At 50.5% G+C, this 24,970-nt stretch overlaps 9 protein-coding genes across 9 annotated transcripts; 2 read left to right on the top strand and 7 right to left on the bottom strand.

Moving 5' to 3' along the window:
* Positions 1-396: 396 nt before the first annotated feature.
* A1O9_06513 (uncharacterized protein) lies at positions 397-2,334 on the bottom strand (the record flags this gene model as incomplete). Its single annotated transcript, XM_013405723.1, has 1 exon — positions 397-2,334. The coding sequence occupies one exon, from the start codon at positions 2,332-2,334 to the stop codon at positions 397-399; it is 1,938 nt and encodes a 645-aa protein (XP_013261177.1).
* Positions 2,335-3,699: 1,365 nt separating this feature from the next.
* Positions 3,700-6,117, top strand: A1O9_06512 (uncharacterized protein; the record flags this gene model as incomplete). The annotated part of the gene is made up of 1 exon (XM_013405722.1): positions 3,700-6,117. One exon carries the CDS (start codon positions 3,700-3,702, stop codon positions 6,115-6,117), a length of 2,418 nt encoding a protein of 805 aa, XP_013261176.1.
* A 740-nt stretch (positions 6,118-6,857) lies between these two features.
* Positions 6,858-8,135, bottom strand: A1O9_06511 (tartrate dehydrogenase/decarboxylase ttuC'; the record flags this gene model as incomplete). Its single annotated transcript, XM_013405721.1, has 3 exons — positions 6,858-7,217; positions 7,299-7,789; positions 7,874-8,135. The coding sequence occupies 3 exons, from the start codon at positions 8,133-8,135 to the stop codon at positions 6,858-6,860; spliced, it is 1,113 nt and encodes a 370-aa protein (XP_013261175.1).
* An 848-nt stretch (positions 8,136-8,983) lies between these two features.
* On the bottom strand, positions 8,984-10,258 carry A1O9_06510 (uncharacterized protein; the record flags this gene model as incomplete). Its single annotated transcript, XM_013405720.1, has 1 exon — positions 8,984-10,258. The coding sequence occupies one exon, from the start codon at positions 10,256-10,258 to the stop codon at positions 8,984-8,986; it is 1,275 nt and encodes a 424-aa protein (XP_013261174.1).
* Positions 10,259-10,943: 685 nt separating this feature from the next.
* A1O9_06509 (uncharacterized protein) lies at positions 10,944-12,787 on the bottom strand (the record flags this gene model as incomplete). Its single annotated transcript, XM_013405719.1, has 2 exons — positions 10,944-11,597; positions 12,560-12,787. 2 exons carry the CDS (start codon positions 12,785-12,787, stop codon positions 10,944-10,946), a joined length of 882 nt encoding a protein of 293 aa, XP_013261173.1.
* A 371-nt stretch (positions 12,788-13,158) lies between these two features.
* A1O9_06508 (uncharacterized protein) lies at positions 13,159-14,217 on the bottom strand (the record flags this gene model as incomplete). Its single annotated transcript, XM_013405718.1, has 2 exons — positions 13,159-13,678; positions 13,769-14,217. The coding sequence occupies 2 exons, from the start codon at positions 14,215-14,217 to the stop codon at positions 13,159-13,161; spliced, it is 969 nt and encodes a 322-aa protein (XP_013261172.1).
* A 2,059-nt stretch (positions 14,218-16,276) lies between these two features.
* Positions 16,277-18,041, top strand: A1O9_06507 (uncharacterized protein; the record flags this gene model as incomplete). The annotated part of the gene is made up of 2 exons (XM_013405717.1): positions 16,277-17,854; positions 17,919-18,041. The coding sequence occupies 2 exons, from the start codon at positions 16,277-16,279 to the stop codon at positions 18,039-18,041; spliced, it is 1,701 nt and encodes a 566-aa protein (XP_013261171.1).
* A 3,415-nt stretch (positions 18,042-21,456) lies between these two features.
* On the bottom strand, positions 21,457-23,271 carry A1O9_06506 (uncharacterized protein; the record flags this gene model as incomplete). The annotated part of the gene is made up of 1 exon (XM_013405716.1): positions 21,457-23,271. One exon carries the CDS (start codon positions 23,269-23,271, stop codon positions 21,457-21,459), a length of 1,815 nt encoding a protein of 604 aa, XP_013261170.1.
* A 318-nt stretch (positions 23,272-23,589) lies between these two features.
* A1O9_06505 (uncharacterized protein) lies at positions 23,590-24,873 on the bottom strand (the record flags this gene model as incomplete). The annotated part of the gene is made up of 2 exons (XM_013405715.1): positions 23,590-24,158; positions 24,270-24,873. The coding sequence occupies 2 exons, from the start codon at positions 24,871-24,873 to the stop codon at positions 23,590-23,592; spliced, it is 1,173 nt and encodes a 390-aa protein (XP_013261169.1).
* Between the last annotated feature and the right edge of the window lie 97 nt (positions 24,874-24,970).

Below are 24,970 nucleotides of genomic sequence, written 5' to 3'. Positions count from 1 at the left end.
CGCTATCATGAAGGGATTGTGCTACAGGCAGTCGCAAATTCAAGGCAGCACACACTTCCAGTGACCTAGACCTGGGCCGTCCAGGACATGGTGACAGATAGGCCCTATTGGTGGTGACCTGGTCGAACGAAATGTCACTGTCATCAGCGAACAACTTACTCTAGCCAATCGACGTAGCCATGGTGTATCGATGAACAAGAGCTGCAATAAAGATGCTTTATTTGATTATCGGTATCCGAAAAAATGCGACGTGTAGCTAGGTCTTGAACCAGAAAGTCGTTCAAGCACTTTGATCGATCAAGGAGCGAAGTCCTCTCTCATCCTTTTGGTGCGTTAATCTCGGTAGACTCCTGCACAGGAAGTAGTATCCAAGCAAAGACTTCGACAATACGCCTATCAGCGAAACTCAAGCGATGGAAACCATTTCTTGATCCCAGGACGATCTCTACACTGTGGGTCCCCACAACCACAATTCATTCCATTTTGGATGCTGCGATTCAAGGTTCCTTCACTGGGCCGAGCATCAGTAGCAGTGCCCAGACCCTTCGTAGAAGCACCCTCTGGAACCATTTTTAGGGCTTGATAAGGCTGTGAACCTGGATCATAATAAAGACCATCAATCTCACCAGTGAGACGATTCAGTGCGATATAGTAAAATCCAGATATGGTTAGACCCCACGATGTGCTGGTAATGGAATTTGTCCCACCAACAGTGACCCCTGGGCCTGATGTGGTTGTTAAGATAGTTCTTGTATTATCTGCCCGTGGTGAAGTGCTGGGTGACGAAGAAATGGGAGTGACAAAACAACGCTCTTTCCAGCGCATCAAGATCCACTCCCTACCCAGTTTCTCTTCGATCCATTTAGCGCTACCGAGACTGCGTGACATGATCTCATCATCCTCAGCCTCCTTGTTTGATTCTGGTTCCGTTTCAGCAGGTTCACGACTTTGAACTGGATTGGAAGTTGTAGTAGAGTGGCGCAAATCGGGAGCGAGGTCTTTGTTTTCGTTGTCGGCAGCAGCAGCTTTGCGAAAAGCATCCCACAAGCGACTATCCTGGTTATAAGCACTGCGACATTTACCACGTAAATTCTTGACCTTATTGATCTCTTCTCGGAAGGGGCCAAGGCGGGCCCAATAGCGTGCATCAACGTCTAAACCACCCACGTTGTAATTGCGACCTTCCAGTTCAGTTTCAAGTGGCTGCTGACGGAAATCAATGATTTCACCAGTGAAAAAAGAGGACATGCTAGTTTGAATGCCTGGCTGTTCAGGCACTGTCTCGTGGAAAGATGAGGATTTATCGGGGATATGACTTGCGGACATGGTGCCAGTCAAAGTCATTGACCTGTAGTCCACTGAATGAATTGTGACCTTGACGGGCCAGTGATCCGAGGTAGGGGGTTCTGGAAGTTGTGAGGAAACATGGCGAGAAGGATTTGAGCCGGACCAGAAAGCCCAGCGGCCATCTGTACTCTGACGGAGATCCGATAGCCAACGGTCAGGATCTGCGAGGCTGTCGGAGGCCAACAGACTAGGGTCATCCAGAAGAGAATCAGAGGTGAGACCCAAAAACTCTCGTCTGCGATTCAGAGTTCTGCGGAGAACGTCTCGTTGCCTCTCTCTACGAGCGCTGGATCCCGTGAATGAAACAGAGCGGAGAGGCTCCCGATCAGTGGATTGGAGCCCGTGCCAGACCATTCCCGGTTGCAGCCATGAGGAGTACTGGGGGATGGGAAGACTGTTGACATGCATGGGGAGATCACTGGGGAGATTGGCTTCTTCAGACTCGTAGAGAGAATCCAAGCCGAGATGCCGGGCCAGTTCGAGTCCTCCTTGAACACCAGTATGTCTGAGTTGAGAGAGATAACGAATGAGATTTCGGACACGGGCAAAGGCTTCGTCTCTCTGGCGTTCTCTGCGGGTGGTCAAGTTTGGGGGCATTTCATGATGACGTCGTTCCCGCTCACGTTCGCGTTCCCGTTGAGCGTACACGCGGGCATATTGAAGTCGTTGAGCATGATCTCGGTGGGGGCCTGTAGAAGAAGAGAAAGTGAGAGGAGGCAGCCAGGGTCTCGTGGTCCCGTCAGAGTCGACGGGTTCCTCATGCCAGTAGGCTCGCAGAGCGCTAGCAGTTGGGACAGGAGGATAGTCGGAGGAACGGCCAGCCCTCAAGGCAGTGCGAGCTGTGCGGTAGTCTTGGAGGGCTCTCTCAAGACGCAGCAGATCTCTTCGAGCGGCAGGATCGACGTTGGCCGCAGCAGTACTGGACCTGTCCAGTTCGTCGTCACTCTCATCAGATAGATGATTGTTTGAGGGGAGTTGTTCGTCCATCAAGAAGGGGTGTTCAAAGTGATCTATGGAGGGGATTTCAGGCAAGGCATGACTGGCAGGCGGTTGTCGAGGGGTGAGATTGAGAGTGGATGCCAGATCAGGGACGGGAGTGGAGATGGCTGCTTCGAGTTGGGACAGATAAGAGGGGGAGGAGGGAGACGAGGGATTGATAGGAGGGGTGGATGGACGAGTATCCTGGAATCTAGTCAGCAGGAGATGGAGTGCCACCCAGCAGACGTGGTGATCTGCTTACAGATGGAGAGTTTGCGGGCGGCATGGGCTGAAGTGTTCAAGGGAGCTGGTAGTGAAGCGGCGGCATGGCGAGAAGAGTGGAAAAAGTTGAAGAGATATGAAGTGAAGTATGAGGTCTGAGGCGTGAGGTGCGCGATGGGAGTCACTAGATCAGGCTATCGCAGACCGAGTCAGTACGGAGGAAGTTATATGGCTCGAAGGATGGGGTTGTAGTACATAGGGTACCAAGTAGTGCAATGGTACAGGAAGTACACAGGTACGAGACACAGGAACTTGTCACTTTGTATCTTTCGATGGAATGACGTCTTATCGACTTGCATGTTCCTCGGCATTCGTCTGCGAGGGTCGAGGGTCGAGGGTCGAGGGTCGAGGATTCCTCGTACCAACAGGTAGTTGCCTGCCGCCTATAACCACCTGGAAGCAGAAGAGGAGGAGCTCTGCAACGACAAGTGCAGCCGCAGCCGCAGCCGCAGCTGCAACCGTGCGCGCACCTACACTCGTGTAAAATACGGAATATCTAATACAACGTGGGACATGCTGCGAGGTACTGCGTGGTACCGTATCTCATACGGCATGACTAATGGAAATTCTCACGTGCAGCCGATGCCCAATTTAGCTAGTGTCTTCCAGAGGTGTCACGTGCTTATCTCCTCACGGACGGGCTAGTCTCTTTTCATAATCGCGTCTCTTTCTGCCCGCGCGTCAGATCGTGAAGACAGGCGCGCGCTCGATCCCTCGACAACCCAATTTCCATCTACCACTACACCTGCGTCTGCGTCTCATTTCATCTTGATGTGAATTTTCCATCAACGATCGGGTTGCTTAACTGAACATCCTGAATCCTGCCATTGCAGGTGAACTCCGTTACCGACATAATCATGCATTTCTCTTTGCGCCATCATTGTGGCTCTTGATTCCTTCGCCTAATTCAGTCTTCGCTCTACCGACTCCCCTCAATTCACAATGTCACCTCTCGACAATTTACTGAATCCTGTTCCTCCGACTGCTTCTCCTTCTGGTGCCGCTCCTACAATTACTGCCACCACTGCCCCTCCCCCAGCGTAAGCCTCCCTGCCTTCCTCCTCCTTTATATCTGACAGTATTCTACACAGTATGAACCTTTCAGCATCTGCTCCCTCCGCCTTTGCGCCCGAACTCTTCCAGGCCGACAACAGTGCGCCAATTGCGCAAGATGCCCTCGCTGCCATCGCGCAGTCTGCTGCGACTGCCTTGGAACAAACCGCGAATAATGACGTCGATCTGAACATGACCGATTCCACCCAGGTCAAGCAAGAGAATGTCGACAGCAATTATCCTCCGCTCGACGATGAACCCCCTTCTACCAACTCTCCAGCGTCCTCTACAAAGCCCTCTAGTTCTAAACCGCGCCCAAAGCATTCAACCAAACCTAAACAAGATCCTAACGCGGCCCCAAAGTCTTCTGTTCATTCCTCTAAAAATGAAGGTCAACATACCGACCGACGATACCTTTGTTATTTATGTAACAAGTTGTTCACCCGTCGACGATCTGTACGCGATCACATATCCAAAATTCACAATACAAAGACCTGGGAACCTGTGCGCAGTCTTGAAATTGTCGTCGATCCCATTACAGGTGAACCAAGCGAGCCCCTTGAGGACATCATCGCCAGAGGGCCTCCTGCTACACCCCCAAAGCCGTCAAAACCAGATCGACCTGAACACCCCCTCAAACCCGATCATAGTGACAAAGACCAGGAAAGTCACGGCCCCCAACAGGCACATTATGAGGCCCAGCCTCCAGCACAAGCTCAACATCCACCTGTCGAAGATCCACCATCCATTCTACCCACGTCTCCTCCACCTGCACCCGCTATTTCCACTTTGAAGAAGGAGCCCTCCGTTACCGGATCACGCGCTCCGTCCATGGAACCCTTCGCTAGCCCAGCTCCTGTGGCTGGTAAGAAGCGTCCCGCTCCGATCGAGTCCTCCAAATCCTCCCCAGCCGCCTTCAAAAAGAAAGGTGTCGCCAAATCAAAACCCTCCCCTGCGTCGAACAAAAGAGCAAAATTAAATGATTCAGAGCCTAGTCCATCCTACGTAAGATCAAACCCCCGGTCTCCTAGTGTCACTCCTTCGACACAACTCAAACATTTGCCGAGTTCAAAGCTCAGAAAACAAAATTCTGCTACCAGCCCGAGACCTTCTGCAACTCCAGTCTCCTCACGAGCCGCCTCTGTTGCCTCCCAGTCCCGTTCCCGCTCAAGCTCTGTTGCAGAAACTTCTGGTAGCTCAAACGATGACGGTGAGATCTTTTGCATCTGCCGGAAAGGCGATAATCACACATGGATGATCGCTTGTGATGGTGGGTGTGAAGAATGGTTTCATGGGAACTGTGTCAACATCAGAGAACGTGATGGTGAGTTAATCGATAAGTACATTTGTCCCACCTGCATGAAACCGGGCCTTCACACCACTTGGAAACGAATGTGCCGAAGGAAAGACTGCCGCAAACCTGCACGCGTCATGCAAGATCCTCCTAGCAAGTATTGTTCCGATGTTTGTGGAAGGATGTTCTTTGTTGAGCTAGTTCAAAGGGGTGACCCTGCGGCTCAATCAAGCAGAGATGGCCAGCACATTATGGAAGCCAACAAGTCCAAAAAGTTGCGAAAGAAGGCGATCAAAATGGAAGCTCGTCACACAATCCCCAAGCCTATTAATCCACTGGCCAATGGCGATCTGGCAGAAGTACTGAATGATAACAGCCGCCTTGCCACTCCAGCGTATAGCGAGGATGAGAAGACCGACTATGAAACAGACAGCAGCTTAGACGACGATGAGCTTCCCAACCGGGCAGGTGCTCTACGGGCCGCTGAAGTCAAGGCGTTGATTGAAAAATGCAAAACCATCGACGAATGGAGGAATCTTGGGAAAAGGCCAGACACTCCACCGGGGGATGACGATATGACGGACACGAAGCCCATCTCCCTTGTGTATGATGAACTCGAATCGGCCAAAATGGCCAGCATTCAGGAGCAAGTACAGAAGTTCAATTCTCGTAGTAAACTACTAAGCGCAAGAGAGGCACTACTCGAGCTCATCAAAACTCGCTCAGCCACCATTACGGATGAAGTCAGGAAAGCCAATCCAAAAGGCAAGGATTTTTGTGGCTTCGACCCACGGCTAGCCTGGAGCGACGAAGAATTCAGTAGGTGGTATACTGATCGAGGCGGAAAGGCCATACTGGACGCTGGTGCCAATGGCAAGATCGGTCCTCCTGATGAGAATGACTCGACAATGAGAAAACTGTCCAATGGTGTCAATGGTGTACATGCAGCCGAGGAGGAAGACGAAGAGGACAAGAAAGCGCTCAAGAAAGGTGGAGTTTGTATAGTGAAGAACTGCCAGAGACACAAGACGTGGGCCAAAGCGCAGTTGGCTGAGATTAGGTTTGAACAAGACTTGGTTCGCAGGTCTTTGAGTCGATTGGAGATGCAAGAGAGCGAACTCAAGCAGAGGGCCATGGTCAGAGCCTGGGAAAGCAGGGGATAGTTTAGTCAGTGATGCTGACGGAGATTTTGCACGATTATGGATTGGTTTAGTGACCAATATTGGCGAGATGCATCTTGATAAGTGCATCTCGGCCCTAATGGAGAAAATTACTCGTACTGCATGCAGACCACACACGATGATTGAGTCACTGGATTTTATCCTCGGAAAGTGCAGAATACTGTGTCAAGGAACCTGCCTATCTTTAGTCTCGAAGCGATGCAGCCGTTACGTCTCCAAGGCAGACTCAAACTTGCCATCTCCGGAAGCAGCAGGTGGCCTCACTGATTATATGCCCTAAACCGCCAACAGCTTTTCCACCCTACGTTTCCTATCTTGTCTTCACAAGAGGCAAGGAGGGTGTGGTTCGTTTCAGCCACAGTCACAAAGCGAGACCAGGATACATTAGTTCGTGAACTTCCATGCAGGAGGATGATGGCCAGGAGACACTGAGGATCAAGGATCGATAGACGGTTTCTGCTTTGACTGCATACCTGCGTTGGCTCATATACAAAGCCATCCTATTTTTAGGTTGTTGGTGGCTCAAAGCAAGAATCAGGATCGAAAGGCACATGCTATGTATTTTCCTTCTGCAACGCCCCCCGGGTAGAATCCTGGCAAGAGATCCAAAGAAAAAAATATACAAATAAAAATGGAAGAAAGCCGAAACTTCTTTTCCCTTTACTCAACGGCGTCAACATAAAAACGCGCTTCTCCCTCAACAGGATAGATATCACACCACGCTACTTGGCCTTCGCCGCCTCGAAACTCCTTGTGATCTCGTCACAAACCGCGCGCGTAACATCCGCGGTCTTTGCATTGCCACCGAGATCCTTCGTGACCACCCCGCTCTCACAGACGCGCTCGACGCATTCGAGCAGGCGCTGTGCGGCGGCGTCTTCGCCCAGCCACGCGAGCATCTCGGCCGCGGTCCAGAATGTCGCGACCGGGTTGGCGACGCCCTGCCCCGTGATGTCGAATGCGGAGCCGTGGATGGGCTCGAACATGCTGGGATTCTGGCGTGTGGGGTCCAGATTGGACGTCGGTGCGATCCCGATGCTGCCTGCCAGCGCGGCGGCCAGGTCGGAGAGGATGTCGGCGTGCTGGTGGGAAGAGGAGGGGTGTTAGTTTGTAATTTGAGGTCAGACAAGGATTGGGTGTCAGGAGTGTAAGCTCGAACATACCAGGTTCGTGGCAACAATCGTATCCAAACTCTCCGGCTTCAGCACCATGCGACACGTCATGGCATCGACGAGCATCTTCTCCACGGTAACATCTGCGAACTCCTTCGCGACTTCAGCAGCGATCTCATCCCAGAGCACCATTCCGTTCCGCTGGGCATTACTCTTCGTCACGACTGTGAGATGCTTGCGCGGGCGTTTCTGCGCGACCTCGAACGCGAAGCGGATGATGCGCTCGACGGCGTGCCGCGTGAAGATGGACACTTCCGTCGCTGTCTCCCAGGCATGGCCTCGGTGCGATCGTCCGCCGTGCCCGGCATACTCGCCTTCGCTGTTCTCGCGGATGATAACCCAATCGAGGGAGCCAGGTGTTGCGTTGCGTAGCGGTGATTGCGTGCCCCGGAAGATCTTCGTTGGCCGCACGTTGGCGTATTGTTGTAGTGGTTGGCAGATCGCTAGGCGGAGGCCCCACAGCGAGATGTGGTCGGGGACGTCTATTGTTTAAGCTGTTAGTATGCTATCGAGTGACTTACGATTGCTTTCGGGCGATGTATGGGATCAGAAGAATGAGGACTTACCGGGAGCACCCACGGCGCCGAAGAGGATAGCGTCGTGCTTCTTCAGGTCTTCCAGCCCCCCGTCTGGGATGTACTTGCCCGTTTTCTTGTATGTTTCTGAGCTCCAGTCGTAGTCTTCGAATTCTAGTCTGAAATCGCCGGATGCTGCGCTGAGTGTCTTCAATACTTCGACGCCAGCTTCGATCACTTCTGGTCCGATCCCATCTGCGGGAATCGTTGCGATGCTGTAGTTTCGCTCTGCGGGAACGGCGATTGGTGACATCTTGTCGGACGTATATGTTGCTCTTTTTGATATTTCAAAAGTGGCGCGAATTTCTATTCAATCCTATTATGCTACTGGGCATGTAATTGAATTGAGTGGTCCGAGAGACTCCTTGGAACATGTTCAAATAATGAAAAGCCTGACCAGACCTCGAGAGCTACTTGTTGAACTTTTATATATTCATCCTCCCCTTCGGGGAACTGTAGTAAAGTTAATGAGCCGATCCGGCCTTTGCCTTGATCGGCTGTGTACAGAAGCTGCATGTCGTTCTAGAGCACGGCAATCCGGCAGCATTCCAAGATAATGGATACGAAGATTCGAGGGCAAAGACTGAAGAATCACACGTACGGACGTTCAAGCCGGAGAAGGTCAATCCGGGAATGGAAGGATCGGGCTTGGCTTATTGCGCGGATTCCAATTGGACAGTTCTCACTTCATCCTCTTAAACCGTGTTCCGACGCGATTTAGCGAGGCTCCAAGTCGATGCACCGGTGGCCGCTCCGTGAGTGGCAAGAAGTCCGTGGCTGAGTCGACCAGCATCTCCAGCAGTATAGAAAACAGCTGAGGGCAACCACGTTGGTTACATGGCTCCATGGATCCGCATCCCTCCAAGGCAAGGAAAACAGGTTGAAGTCATTGGAAGGAATGTCAGTCCATCAATCAGAGACGGTCTTTCCACAGCCGTACACTGATGGTCATACATAGCATAGCATTATAAGGTTACCATTGATTCAGAGAGTAGTACAGATCAGGGCATGCTTCGAGGGCGATCCACATTGTTGCGCTCTCTCACATAGGAACCGTCGCAGACGAAGACGAAAACGAAACACTTCCATGCACGATGGACTTCACCTCTCCGACTCAAGCCAGTCGCTGATCTTGCTATCTACCTCAGGCCGGTACAGCCAACGCATATCGTCAAACCCCTCGGTAGCATTCGCGTCTTTGGCCTTGCCCTCCTTCACCAGCTTATCCCTATCTGCCTGTGGAAGTCTTTGCACATTGGTTGCATTCGTCGCCCAGTCAAACACTGCATCAATTCGTTCCTGGCGTAGTCGCTGCCAGAACCCAAGTCTCGTCTTCCAGTCCTTCATGTGCGGTGCCTTCAACAGCTCGGTGAAAGTGTAGACGTCTTCCAAGGTCTGGCTGATGCCCTGCCCGGAGCTGGGAGGTAGGGCATGAGCAGCATCACCCATGATGACCACTCTCCCTGTATCCGAGTACCATCTTTCCAGCCGAGCCATTCGCATGAATGGCCACATGTATAAGGTCTCAGGATCACGGGTGACGGCGTCGATAATGCTTTTCGCGGTGTCGCCCCAGTCCTCATATCCCTTTCTGAAGTATTGAGACATCCACTCTTTGTCCTTTGCCAGTGCTTCCCATTTCTCTCTGCTTTGTTCTTCCATTTTTATCTGCATTGCAACCATGATGACAGAGCCAGCGCGATCCTCAGGCATAAGAACCAATGCTCCTGGTTTTCCTTGAATGGTGCACGCTCTTTCGTAATCTGCATAAGGCCATTGAACCGCATCCCACCGAATATGGCTCAACACTCCCAACACCCCGGTATACTCTGGCTTGACGTCAAGGCAGAGGTACTTCCTGACAGTCGAATGAATTCCATCTGCACCAATGAGCATTCCCACCGCCTGTTTCTGCCCATTGACCTTGAAAACAACCTGGTCCTCGCCCTCACTCACGACGCCTTCAAATCTTGACTTCCAGCGAATCTCAACACCACTCTCCTGGACCATCTCCAGCAAGACATTCAATAACACCCTTCTCCATACGCGGTGATTCTTATACCCGTATAACCCTTCATTAGCAATGAGCGTCTTTCGAACCGTCTCATCTCGGTCGTTCTTGAACGTCCGGTATTCAGAGAGCCAGCAGAGATGGCCAAAGCGATCCAAGATTCCAAGAGAGTCCAGGACTTTCAGACCATTTGGAGTCAGCACTACTCCGCTGGAGCTGGCTGGATCTACAGTGTCTGAGCTTCGCAGATCATAAAGCTTGATCTCTGATGGCTGGTACAATCCATGATGGAGAAGGGAGAGGGTCAGAATGAGTCCTGTCAGGGAAGAGCCGATTATCGCCGCTGTCTGTTTCTTTTGAGACATTTGGATATTGACAAGTGAGATTTTCTTGACCTCTCGTCTTGGTGTCGAATGTGGTCAACTCTTATTCGACATGGTGCTTAAGCACGGAAGGTTGGTTTCATTACAGGGATATGTTTGAAGTTCAGCCGAGGAGTTTGAGAGACAAGCAATTGTCCGAACATAGTCCAAGCTCTTCCAAACCTAAAAATGGTGGAGGAGCGTTCAGACTGAAAACTGACCTTCAAAGCCTTGCAAGCAATATTTTGGCCATTAATGCTATCATAAGGAACAGATGGTGCATAGCCACGCTTTAGACATCATTGTAAGCCACTAACGAGATCCCCTACTCCATATTATTCATGCTCATATTCCTATTGAAGTTTGTGCACAAATGGATCCCTCGCAATCCCGATATGCGGCATACCATCTTTGCCAATGTAATTCCCAGACCCAAAGCGATATCTTTCAAGCTCTCTCTGTAAGGAGCCGGAAGTACTGTATTCCCCAGCCCGGTCGACTGCGGCAGCTATATCATCAATGACATGAGATGCGGCCGCATACGCGCACGCGGCGGACAATTTGGTGGAGAGTTGCGTTTTGGATTGTACCGGACGAAGTATTGGTAGGTTGGTGGTATTACCTATCAAGTGACATTTGTGCAGCGAATATGCGCCTGAAAGCTTGCGACGCTATTTCACTGGCGAACTCAAACCGTAGGAACGGGTCTCTCTGGGTCGAGGACATCTGTACTGTTGAGAAGCGATATGTAGACGTAGTTTGGCCAGTCCTGCGCAATGACAATGACATTCGTGCGCCACCCAATTTTCGTGTCCGGCTCTTTATTTGCAGCTGCCTGAATACTGACTCGGAGCGTATTTGTCAAGTTGAAGCGCACCGCTGAACTGTAGCCAGGACTTCCCTGAAGTTGTTCCGAGACCACATTTGCCTCCATATCTATACGTATGATTGACTTTTGGGTTTTGAGACGAGAACGACATGCTATCGCCGTGGCATTGTACTCGAAATAAGGGTTATCGCTGGAGATGGAATGAAAGCCGTCGGGAAACGAGGCTACCTTTGTTTTCCAACGACCCCGTAACCATGCGAGAACGATTTGTTGCTCATTTGTCTGAGAATTCCAGATCAGGTTCTCCTTCGGATCGTTGGGTCGTAACACTGTTGCTTGGAATTCATACGCGGCACTTTTGTTATTTGGTACTGGAGCGAGATGCGTATCAATGCCCCAGTCCAACATATCCTCAACGCTGCAGGGAACAGAATCGCTTTCTGGGTACCCGTAACAGAACTCAAAAGATAGCGATGATTTATTTCTAAAATTACCAAGTTCGAAGTGGGCAACCTGATTAGGATGGATTGTTAAAAAGTCCACGCAGTCTAACTCAGCACTATAGCCAACAGTCTCATATTCGAGCTCCGGATCCTGAATACCCTGCGTCATCTCATCGAAACTGATCGGAAGGTAACCGTAGTTGATTGTTGTCCACGTTGGTAGCTTTGTGAGTCCTGAACTATTGGCGGTGACTGTATAAATTGGATCTTCTTGGTGATCAAAAATGTATTAGTAGTCAGAATCCGTCATCAGATATATTGCGTGGAGAGCCCGGCTATCGATACAGTGAGAAAATTTGACAATACGGACAGGACACTGAGGTAGCTAAGAGGTAGTCCCTAGCTTGGAGAGCTAGGGAATAGGACAGCGGGCGGTAATGAAGTGTATGTGGTGAGCAGGGTTCTCTCCGCCGGAGCATCACACTTTCTTAGATATTCCAATGGATTCATGAACGTGCTCGACATACAGCATTGATGCAATATCCAGTAGTGTTGCGAATAATGTAGGTGCAAAGCTAAGAGCAAGCTGAACGGCAACATCGTTTCCCTGGGCAAACGAATGCCATCGATTCGGCCGGATAGACTGTTCAGCATGAAGAATGAGATTACAGTTCCTGCAATCAAGATTATTGTCGGCCCCAACAAATTCCATGAACTTGCCGGAGCATGCTTGAGGAAAGGAGAAGTAATTGTGCGATCGCCCCTCTGAAAGGGTGCTGATGTCTGCAGCGAGCTCGTGACGAATAATGCCGGTCGCCCGTCTAATGATATATAAATTTTGAACGTATCTGATCCCAGGTGTTTCTTCAAGCTGGACTCTTTAGAATCACTGTAAGGAGTGAACTTTGCTTGGATATCCGGCAAGCGTGCTAGATCCAGACCTTATGCTAGACAGTCCGGATTCCGAACTAGTTCCAGGGGTGCACAACTCAGAAACCACGCCAACCATAAGAAAAGCAGCAAAGTGGTCACCAGGAGTGCTTCAGTGGCATATAAAAATCCTGGAACCAACGTGACTGCGTCCGCCAAAGTTTCTGATTCGACGTCAATTGGTGAGTTTGATCGATCCGAGGCAAAATTCCGACCCATTGCTAAGGCAAACAATTGCCGGTACGTTTTGTCATACGACTCAGCGAATATTGTTGAGTTAAGGTAACTTTTCAGCGTTGATGGGGCCAAGGTGAGCAGCCAGGTGACCATGTGGTATGAGCTCTCTGTCGGATATGCAGGAACACTGAAATTGAGACTTCGTGTACGCCCATCATTCGTTATTGGACTGACCTCATTCATTTCGAGGGCTATCTGCTGATACCCTCCATTCTCTGTGTATGAATTTGGCGGTTAGCCATCAATAGTAACACGCTGAAAATGCGAGCTATTGAAATCACTTTGTGAAAGGACTTCTCGAGGTCCTGTGGCAGAGAAGGACACAACACTTTCGTTCAAAAGCATCACCTTAGCGATGCCATCTTCCTTATAATATGTATTCTCACAGAAGAGTGCTAGTCCTTCTCCGCACGCTCATTAAATTGGCGTTTGGCCCTGACACTCACCAAATAGTGAGGAAGCGGTTAAGGAAAATTTGGACACATCGAGGTGGCGTTTGTTTCGCGGGCGTTGCCATCCTCAAAAGCAAATCCTGGAGACATAACTGGAATATGAACAGCCAGATACTGTGAATTCTGGACATTCCAGTAAGCATCATCGTCGAATGCATCCTTGGTCTGGCAACCGCTTCCATCCGCAAATGATATTCTCTTACTCGTGGTATTATGTACTGCGGCCTCGGGCTTCCAACAACTGGCTTCGGCCGAATATCTCGTTGTGGCAACAATGACGGAAATCTGTGCTGATTTCTGGACCGTCGAGTGATCGAAAGGAGCCAAAGTATAGGAATTTGTCGTGAATAGGGGGTGGCTCTGCCCTAGCCAAGCAATGAAATATGCAGCAACCTGGAAGTTATTGGTCATCGTTTTTGTTTGAGTGCTGGCATCGACAACGGCCTGAGGGGCACCGACTGTTAAATTCTTCGTACGACTTTCGTGGTACTTGTGAACATCGCGTTTTGAGCGGTGGGGACGATAAATGTAGCTAGAATCATCAACAAGACGAGACTACAAAAACCCAGTGCCTACAAGCAATGATCAGTCAATATTGTTCCTAAATGATAAAGCCTCCTACCTAGCACGGAGGGATTTATAGACAACGCTCAAGATGAAATCTGTATCATAAAGAGAGAACATGGCAGAAGAGCTGCCACTAGAGAGCCGAGACCACGGATCCAATCGCTTGACATCTAGGTCAAGCACTGAGATCCAAATGCCAAAGACCACAGTCAGGATCGTGGGAAACTGCTGATACATGAAGGTTTGCGCATTGCTAACATCGTTAACATCGTCCCCAAATGGCGTATTAAGGATGGCGCCAGTCCTTCCATTTTCGATGTGAGTAACGACGACACCGGCAAGAAACGGCGAGATGGCGATGATCGTTGATATCAAGGCAAACTTGCTGAATGAGGCTGGTCGCCATCTCTTCACCCACGATCTGTCATGGAGTTGAAAAGAGTGAGCAGAAATAAGCCGACTTTTCCCTGCCTGGGCGGGAAGAGGTTGGTCAGGTGCAGACATCGTTGCCGATGAAAGTAATTTGGCCTAGAAAATCCAAGACATTGTGTATTTCTTAACCGCGACAACGGTGAGGCTAGGTTTGCCATCCCTCACATCGGTCAACTTCTGTTCGGCGCTGCTTGAAACGTGTGGGTGCTAGATCGAGCGCCTACAGGGGAAGGGCCATTGAGCAAGAGGCTCAAGTCACGAAACTGCACTCTTTGCTCAAGGCCCAATAATCCAGCGACCTGATCATGGATGTACTCTGTAGCAATTCAGGCAAGCGATCAATTGCGAGCATTTTGCGAGGCCGCTCTGACCGCTTCTGCTAATGTTCCAGGTACCTCCAGAGATGTCATGGGATTATCCCCGGGCCAAGAGCACTCGGCAGGGAGAACAACAACACGTTCATTACCTAGAGATTCCTCGGGAGGATTGGCACGGCTGGGATGATGTTTGATGTAGCTGTCAACTATCGATCATCAACAAGGAGGAGGAAGAATGACTTACCTACCTAGGTAGGCAAGAGGTTCACCGAGAGGCCAAGCCAAGGGCGAGGGTGGCGAAGCTGCCGGTGCCACCACCTTGAAATACACTGGCCCAACTTATGTAGTAATTACCATCCATGGGTATGAAAGCGGAACGCCCAGAAGAGTTTCAGCCTCATGCACCACACATCCAATGATGCTGCCTCCAAGTCGCCTAGATCGTCCTCTGCCGTAATTTCTTGTTGCATGCTGCTATGTTGCTCGTTGGAGTACGAGGTATCTTAGGAGCGGCTTCTAATACCATTGAGCGTATCCAATCAACATGTTTGGCCCTCAAACCGCTGTGTTGACAAGTTGCTATGTCAAGGTCCAGAAGGGCTCAACAGCCAACACAGCGCATGGCATCGTTCTGGTAAGCGTATTGATGCGTAAAAGCAGGCTCTCACGGCCTCCCCTGACAGTCTGGCTCTGGGTGGCCACCATTACCGAACGCCATTTCAACCCACAGCCACACCAGTACCTGACTGCGCACTCTCTCTCACTGAAGCCACCCTATCCTTCCCAACACCAGCGCCCGCCGCAACGAGGCTCTACCTTAGACATGAGCGGCGTTGCTGAGTATGGAGACCAGCTGAATGGCATGGGAGGAGCAAGACTCGGAATCATGCCATTATATTATATTCAGATTCGCGTGCGCTGCAGATGCAGAAGCCTGAAGGAGAGCCCGCCTAGGGTGTGGTATATACGGTACACTCTTCTTCTGACTGAGGGCCTTGTTGGAACTTTTGCTGTGCGACCGAACGTTCAACTGAGAGGCATGCCGCGGCTCGTGACCTGAAAGGCACCCGCCCACTGCTCAAGCTCGGCGCTATCCATCGATCGTGTTTAATTAGTGGTGTTTAGAGGTACGAGTACTCCGTAAGTAAGATAAAGTCTAGTTTGCATTTGCGGGGTATGGAAGAATGCTTCTATGGGCATCGCCAATAGTGATAGTGAGGGTAGTTGACACGATATGGGGCAAAAGCCTGCCTAGAAAAGCTTGTCTTTTCAAGGCGCGTTCAGGAACGACTCTTCGAGTCCAGAGACATCTCAGGGGACAAGGCATCACACTACGGTCTGAAACAACTGGTAGGACAAATGTTTCATAGAGTTTTGAATGGTTGGCACACTGATGCTAGATCTTCAGCAGGAATTTTCACTCTATTAATTATGCACCGCGCACACACACACACACACACACACACACATTGTCCTTGATAAACCATGATGAAGACGAAGCAGGCGCTCGCTCCACAAACATTCTTTGCGGCCCGAGGCACACATTCTCCAGCCCCATCTGGCAAGGGGATGGGATGGACCCGTTTCCAAGCAAAGTGATGCATGCCACTGTGGAGAATCAGGGGGATCGACCTCTAGTCCAACTCAAAATCGTCGCGAGCAAACCGTTGGCGTGCATGGGAATGAGTTACTCGGTACAAGCGACCTAAGAATAAATATACAGCTCATGCCCCTCGGGAGCCTGCATTTCCAAGACCTAGATAGTCCCTCTTTGCTCGGGGATTCTGAATGTCTGGCTTTGGGCTCAGGTAGCGATGGGCAGGACATCAACACCTCGCGTCCTAGCAGCCATTCTGGCATTTATCGTTTTGGTGTTTTACTTGGTGCCTTCCAGCGAAAAACCCCGGCCGATTCTGAAAATCACGAAGAGCAGTTTCGATTGGAGTGCCGTTCGACCGTTCCACGACCCGTACCCCTTGACAACACCTCCGTCGGGTGTCCCACAGCGCCTCCCGCGCATCCAACATTCATTTCCGAAGAATTCCAGGTTCCTGGGAACCATACAGGCCACTCGCCGCGATGTGGTCAAGAAGACCTTCCAGAGAAATTGGAAGAGCTATCGCCAGTTCGCATGGATGAAAGACGAGTTGACCCCGCTTACTGCGGCAAGCAAGAATACCTTTGGGGGGTGGGCTGCAACTCTGGTGGACTCGCTCGATACGCTATGGATTATGGATCTGAAGAAAGAGTTTTACGAGGCAGTGGAAGCAGTTGCTCAGATAGATTGGGCCGTCACAATGGATACAGCTTGCAATATGTTTGAAACTACTATTCGCCATCTAGGCGGCCTGTTATCTGCATATGAGTTGAGTAACGAGGTTGTGTTATTGGAAAAAGCTATTGAACTCGGTGATATGCTCTACGCTGGCTTCGACACTCCGAACCGGATGCCAGCATTTTGGTTGGATTTTGAAAAGGCCAAAAACGGCGATCTTATAGCCGACTCTCACGTGCCCTCTGCGAGTCCGGGTAGTCTATCTCTAGAATTTACACGGCTTTCTCAGATCACTGGCGACGCCAAGTACTACGATGCCATCTCCAGGGTTTCCGAATTACTCCATGCAACACAGAATGCCACCAAGCTTCCGGGTATGTGGCCAACATTCTTCAATATGAGGGATGTGGACGTCACCCAAGAGAATTCCTTTACCTTGGGCGCACTGGCAGACTCTCTGTACGAATACCTGCCCAAAATGTACGCACTCCTTGGTGGACTCGACCGAAGCTATGAGAGCATGTTCCTTACAGCAGCCGACACCATCCGGAAATACCTTTTATATCGGCCGATGACAGTACATAATGAGGATATCTTGTTCTCTGGAACAGTCAATGTGGACTGGGCGATCTCACTCAATCCAGAAGGGCAGCACCTTGGTTGTTTTGCAGGAGGCATGTTTGCGTTAGCAGGCCGCCTTTTCAATCGACAAGACCACGTCGACACTGGTGGAAGGCTTGCCCGAGGCTGTGCGTGGGCCTATCAAGCCTTCCCGACGGGCATCATGCCGGAAATTTTTAGCATGGTGACATGCGAGTCCTTGGCCGGTTGCGAATGGGATGAAAACCGATGGCGACAGGAAGTTGCCAAGGACACACATGGATTTGTATCCTTGCCGAAGGGATTTCGCAATGCGCGAGATCCCTCCTACATCCTTCGTCCGGAAGCGATTGAAAGCGTCTTCTTGCTATATCGCATTACTGGGCTCGAAGAGTTCCAGGAAGCAGCTTGGGACATGTTCAAAGCAATCGAAGCGACTACTTCCACCCCGTACGGAAACGCAGCTATTGACAGCGTCACTGTTACTGGCAACCCGGTCCAGCGAGATTCCATGGAGGTAGGTCATCCTTTCCCCAACGTAACAACGCGAGTCCCCATAGCTGACCTCTCCTCGCGATTAGAGCTTCTGGCTTGCAGAGACCCTGAAATACTTTTACCTCGTGTTTTCACCCCCTGACCTGATCAGTCTTGATGACTGGGTATTCAACACAGAAGCGCATCCTTTGAGGATACCGAAGGCTTAGTTTAAATTGACGTGTTTGGAAATGCCCTCAATTTCCCACCTCATTCAACTTCTCTAAAGCCAGATTCCGGTCTCTCTAGAGCCTTGATCAATAGAGCTATGGCCAATATTAGAAGTCATTGCCTCTCACAAAAAGTTGCCGAGATGACCATGGAAATCACCGGTCAGGACGACATACACGGAGAGACTCTGCGACCGGGAGGGACACAACCCCCTCGACTGGACCGCGTGAGTACTGACTTAGTCAGGCAGATAAGCGCAGCCTTGCACGCCTAGAGACAAATCGAAAACAAAAGGGGGTGAATCGGGCATGCTGAGCTTGAAAAACGCTTCCGGCGGAGTCGCTGTCGTTTGTGCATTTTGCCCAGTCTCAGTAACAACGAAGCTCACAGGGATGGGAAATACGCCAATGATCTCACAGGCACATCCAGATTGACGCCATATCAATCTGCTTTCTTGGGTAGACACGTCTTGCAGCAAAGTCAGCCTCAGGGCCTGTTTGGCAAAGCACCTACGATGGGGTCTTTCGGGCCGGGCTGCTGTAACCCATTTCACTTGGGTACACCCGTCAAGAACATTTACAGATCTCACCATGTGTACATATATAGAGAGAGAGAGAAAGGTTATTCAAACATAAGCTCCACCTCAATTAAGTAGCCATTCTCGACACTCCTCGGCGCCAGTTTCAGCACCGTTGCACAAGGAGAATCACTTGAACTGGTTCTGTCTTGGCGGCTGATGCCTCGACTTCACACCCGTCAACGCTAGTATCTTTTTATGAAAGACGTAGGAGCGGATGCTGGTAGTCATTATCTTGACCCTAAAATAAACGTTCACAGAGTGTTCAGCGTAGGTTGGATTGATCAGGATCCTGTCCAGAAGGCTCGCCCTCTTTCTGCGAATATCACCTCGATGTCCTTACCTGCCTCCACCGTCTTGAGCTATCAATATGGCGCCTGGAGCCTCGCCGTGACAGGCCTCGTCACCCGAGAAACGCGAACATGGAGAGCTAACGTCGCGATAAATTGGCCCTCAACAAGCCTACCTGCAAATAGTTGGCCATAATCAACACAGAGATGTTTCAATCACCTGGGCGAAGTTTAGGAGGATACGAGCTTGGATTTGGAACAATCTAAAGCCCTTACGGAATCTAAACCATTCAACGTACTGTAACAGATCTGCCCCGGACTCCAATCCATGAACTCGGGCGGGTACGTTGCTTAGCCTGCTCACTTAGCCTAGTATCTATTCGGTACTTTCGGAAAGGGTGTCACTTACCGGAAAATAAGTTCACCAAGCTACGACAATAGGTGAAGGGGCGCACTACTGGCTAGAACGAACAGATTCTGCTTGCCGCTTTGGAGGTTATCCTAGTGGTATATTGTAACCTCATGAAATGTAGAGGAAAGGAATGGGTAAGGGCGCGCCTTTGTGGAGACTGAGAATTTTTCATAGAGCGACAATATAGAAATACTGATTGAAAACGTCAGCAAAGTAGAAAAATCAGACACAATTTGTGTCCTTGTGGTAACCGGGCAGAGTGGCCAAACTGCTGAAGTATATAGATCCAGTTGAATCAACAACCAATAATACTAGGGGGTAGTTTAGGGCCTGTATTTATCCCGCTAGCCATTATCTTATGAGTCCGATAGAACTAACGATAAAAACCACGTACATAGCGATGCTAACCCTAGAGGCTATATACTAGAATTTTGTTCCGGATCTTGATCACCGCACATAGATGACAATGGCCGCCATGATATACTATCTCCACGGTCTAGTAGCTGCCAATATCTTACAGACATTTGAGCTGGTGAATTATTTCTCGTCGTTCCTATGCAAGCCTTATTTTGGTCCCCGCTCTAATCCTTGAAAGGCGGTCCTAACATGCCTTCACAGTCCCCATCCCAACATGCCTCGGCGTTTTTTAACTGGCGTACCTGGACTGGCGACACTGGGGTAGGTAGCCACTCGTGATTCGTCAGCCAGGGGCCCGGCGGGCCGACCGGCCCGCTAAACCATGTTGTAGATCTCACGATGTCAAGACCACCTTGATCTCTTTTCCAACGCAACGGACCCGAGCAAACCAGCCGCCCAAGATGGCAGCCAGATGTCGTTATATTTTCGAATGTGTACTCCGTACCTCAGGAAGTAAATGGTCCACTTTTCAGACTCACCCCGAGCAGATAGATATTTCGGAGACTCCTCGCTGCGGTCACTCATCACCAATAGCTGTATCCCCAAGCTGCATGGAACATTAGTCAGCTACCCTCCTTGTTCCTTACACTTGACAATCCGGGAACCGTTATTGCGCGGCACTTGTCCTATCGGCCCTCTCCACCACGCCACAATCTCCACCCAGTTCTAGAAGCTCCGTATACACCATGGTGAAAGCGGGCACAGAGGTCAATGACCAAACTGATGCATGTAATGCAGGCTGTTTCTCTACTTCACACGATGATATGGTAGGCAATGCCACTCAAGTACGTGACGCGGAAGGACCGGGCTACTATGACGATTTATCTGCAGGTTGTATATACGAACCCGATTACGGCGGTATTCGTGCATCATGAGAAACTCACAGAGAAGACCTGGGGAAGACTTTGACCGGTGTTATAGAAGGTTCGTTTCCTCCTTGAAGTGGTCGTGAGAGGCTAAGGTCGAAGCCTTTAGACAGAGGATGCTCCAACCTTTATGGCCACTAGGGTTTACATCCAAGGCTCGATATACTGTTGGTTTTCGTGCCATCACCCGGTTGCCTTAGGCAGTTGAATCTGGTCTGAGTCCAGCCGTCTTTGGGGCAGCATGTATAGGGCAGTACTTGGAGAGGAACCACAGAGGGCTATTCATTGCTTTGTAGACCCAAGGCCGTCACTCCTTCGCTGATTCGGGCTTGTATATACTTGAGCATGACGTCCGGAACGGCGCTCTCGTCTGCACCGGCATCAAGGAGGATCTTCGCCAGCCAATCCCGCCCCTCATGCAACACCGCCGCCAATGGTGTCCCACTCTTGTCCTCAGATGGCATCCCGTAATCACAGCTGGCATTGGGGTCAGCGCCAGAATCGAGCAGAAGATGCACCACTCGATCCGCATGGTCCCTCGGCACTGTTGTACATGCCATCATCAATGGCGTTGTACTGTACAGACGTTGTCCAGATTCCAGTTGATGTTCATTTACAGTTTGCTCAGCGTTAACGTCCGCGTTTGACCTAATGAGCATCTGCACCACCGCCCACGGCAAAGGAACACTGGACAAAGCAGAGCCCAATAGCGTCCCTATCATGTGTACCCCTGGTGCATTGCCATGATAGGGCACTCTCCGGGCCACAATGTCTTGGGTAAAACCACCGAGCCGCTGCGATGGAACCTCAACATGGTGATCCTCCAGGTTGTGGATCTGGTGACACAAAGCGTCAAGGCTGCTTGTTAACGTCTGCTTTGGCATCAAGAAGCACCTTCACCACTTCCTTTTTCCCCCTTCGCTGTGCCTCTTCGAATGCTCCCTGAGTATTGACATCCGCCCCAGCTGCTAGCAGCAGCCGCACCACTTCTGCGTGCCCACCTTTGCACGCAGCTTGTAGTGCTGGATCAAGCAATGGCATGCCTCTGAGCGCATCATTGTCCTCCCAAGCTTTGAGTAGGACTTCCACTATTCTTGGACGGCCTCCTCTGGACGCAACACAGAGTGCCTTGCCGAAGCCTTCACCATCACTAGCGATAAGATCCATCCGCTCCTTGAGTAAAAGTTCGACCACGTCGAGACGCCCGCCACGTGACGCAGCTGTGAGGGCTGTATGGTCTCGATCATAGTAGAAGTCGTACTCATATAGATTGTCGTCACTGCTATCGCTTAGAACAGCTTCCCAGTCATCATATTCTTCATCGACAGTAATATCGTCTTCGTCTTCTCCCCCTTCTTCTTCTTCTCCTTCTTCTTCTCCTTCTTCTTCTCCTTCTTCTTCTTCTTCCTCTTCTTCTTCCTCTTCTTCTTCTTCTTCTTCTTCTCCATCACTGCCAGCGTCGCAAATCTCGCCCTGCATATTTGCTTCTGCTTCTAACAATATCGAGACTACGTTCACGCGGCCCCAAGCCGCCGCGGCCTTCAACGCGTTGCTATCCCGTTCACCGCCGCCGTTGATTTTAGCGCCAGCGGCGAGCAGGATCCTAACCACGTCCTCGCGGCCATCGCCCGAGGCATGTACCAATGCGCCGCTGAATCCTACGCCGCTGGTGTTGACTTTCGCCCCTTTCCGGAGCAGCATCTCGACCACCCTCGCACTCCCATGAGCCGACGCAGCCTCCAATGCAGTGCGATAGATTTGTATTAAATTCAACTTCCGGAAGTTACTATTGGGGTCGGCCCCTCGTTGAAGCAGCATCCGGACTATATTTTCGTACCCACCAGAAGCTGCAGCGTGTAACGCACCGGGTACATTTCCCCTCCCACCGTTCACATCCGCCCCTTCGGTGAGCAGCATATGGACTATATTCTCGTGACCCCATTTCGATGCGCATGTTAATGCGGTTCCGCAGTGTCCGCCATCGCTGTCAATATTCGCTCCGGCCTCGATGAGACGCTGGACCACTTTTTCATAGCCTTGTGCCGATGCAGCCTGTAGCGCGCTGCCGAAGAACCCGATATCCTTGTTGACATCGGGGTTGCTCTGTAATAGATGGCACAGGAGTTTGTAGAGGCCGAATTCGGCGGCGGAATATATAGAATAAGCATTCATCCAGTCTTCGACGGGGTGTTCTGGTTTGGGAGCCCAGCCTTCATAACAAATACTAAGCCATCGATGAAACGTTGCCTTTTCAGAGAATAGTTTCAAGCTCCATATATCCTCGATATCAATCGTTTGCGTCTTGCTTGATTTCACGTGGACGTGCCAGTGTTCTAAGGCATAGTGGACGAAAGGGAAGTCTGCGGAAAGACTCGGCCGAAGTTTTCGATGCACGAATTCCGTATCGCAGAGATACATCAGGCAAGCTGTACCGATTTTCTGATGACACAAAGCTGGGGATAGTTTAAATTCTGCGGCAGGACCGCGGCAAATGCCGTCGGACATGAGGAATTCTCGCACAGAGAAGTGTACGATCCGAACAAACTCGACGGTAGTTTGTTCCAATTCCTCCCGGATGTTGACGAGATAGCGGCTGAACAGCGCATTCCCGCTGTAAATCTCGATGAGGCCCGGACATATTTGTAGAAGATCGTCGGCGTTCACCATTCTTTGCTCAGGATCAAATCGCCCAGAGTCCTCATCTACTGCAGCCGCGTCTATGAGCTCCCGAACGGTCAATGGGCGAGCCGAGAAGCACAAGAAGGCCAAGACACGGTGCGCTACTACCTTCCAACTTTTGTCGATGCTACACAGCATGCGTTCGTAAGTCTCGTTCAAGCTTGACGGCAAAGAATTAAGGATTGATTGGAGGCGTCTAGAGGTTCGGGGACCCTCCCTTAGAAGGTCAAGCTGGCAATTTACCCATCTGAAGCTGCATCGCGTTAACTTAGATGCGTATATATCTATCATCAAAGAAACCACTACCTACCCCCCGTCGGCCTTTAGTGATAGATGCTCTCTGATTGTTTCGCAGTGCTCTCCCCACCGAGACAGTTGTGGATCGAACTTTAGTATGTCCGATACATATTGCGATATATCCTTATTGACACTATCGTTCCGTAAATTAATAGCCGCCTCGCCGGTAGCTTGGAGAGACTGGCGAATATCCACAACATCACGGCTTGTGACTAGTAGATGTAGGCCTGGTAGTTTCCAATCGCGGATTGTCTGAATAGTAGGGAGCACATCCCCTCCTCTAGCGCTCTGAGGGACCTCGTCTAAGGCATCGACAAGTAGGTAGACGTGCTGTTTCCTAGCGATAGCTGAGTGAAGATACTCCACAAGCACCTGCGGTGGAGGGGGCCCGTTGGTGTAATTGCTGGCGAGACGAGTCAATTCGGCCTCAAATCCCGTTACTTGGTGGCAGAGTTGTAATAGAATCGCGCGTAGGAGAGCAGAGGCGTCTTGTTTCGACTTATCTTGAAAGGTGTAGAAGAAGTACGCAATAGCGCATTCAGGTTGTGACTGCGCATAGCGCCAGGTATGTTGGATCGCTGTCGACAATAGAATCGACTTTCAACAGCCTGAGGGACCATGGAGCCAGAGGAGAGAGTTATCACGCCTCAGCCATTCGCGATAAGCTATATCCTTAGTTAGCCACTGACCCGTCTGTGAATGTCGCTTCTCAGAAGCGCTGTTATAGTCCACTGATACATCTGGCGACTTCAGCCATATATTTACACCGTTAGTCACATTATGTGCTTGAGCAATTTTAAGGATGTTTTTAATATCCTCAAGGTCGTTCCCGAGTATAGCGTAGTCCTTCACCTGTAGTAGCTGCAGAGTCATACATAAACTCTTCTGGAGTGCATCCACATCGACAGCTAACTTTATGAGAGTCCTCTGGCGAAATGGATAAGCTGCACTACGCCCAGCAACCCGGATCGTCTCCTTGAGCGTTGCCTGGGGCTCATTCTCAAACTTGTCGAGTTGTTCTTGTAGATCTTGAATAATTCCTTTCCAATCGGAGATGCTTGAATCAACTCGTTGAAGGATGTCCTGCTCGCCTGGCGGCCATTTCCGGGCTGCAACTATTCCCTCAAGTAGTTTGAGATTCTGACAAACAGCATGAAGCCTTTGAGCCATCTGTGCCAATTCATCACGACGATGTTTGTAGGACTCATAATATTTGTATAGAGACTCGGTAACTTGGAGGGAGAGTGAAACGAAGCCCGTTACGCTGGCGGCGATAGAGAGGGGATCCGTCATGCTTGACGGGGGATAGTGAGCACCTCAAGCTGCGGTGACAAGCAACAGAGACACGGCTTTCTGTTCATATGGTTGGCGTGGGCTGTTCCGATGATGG

This window comes from Exophiala aquamarina (genome assembly GCF_000709125.1).
Source record: "Exophiala aquamarina CBS 119918 chromosome Unknown aczIA-supercont1.4, whole genome shotgun sequence".
In the NCBI taxonomy this organism is placed as follows: Eukaryota; Fungi; Ascomycota; class Eurotiomycetes; order Chaetothyriales; family Herpotrichiellaceae; genus Exophiala; species Exophiala aquamarina.
Note: the sequence above shows the minus strand (reverse complement) of the source record. Positions and strands in the feature narration are given on the sequence as shown.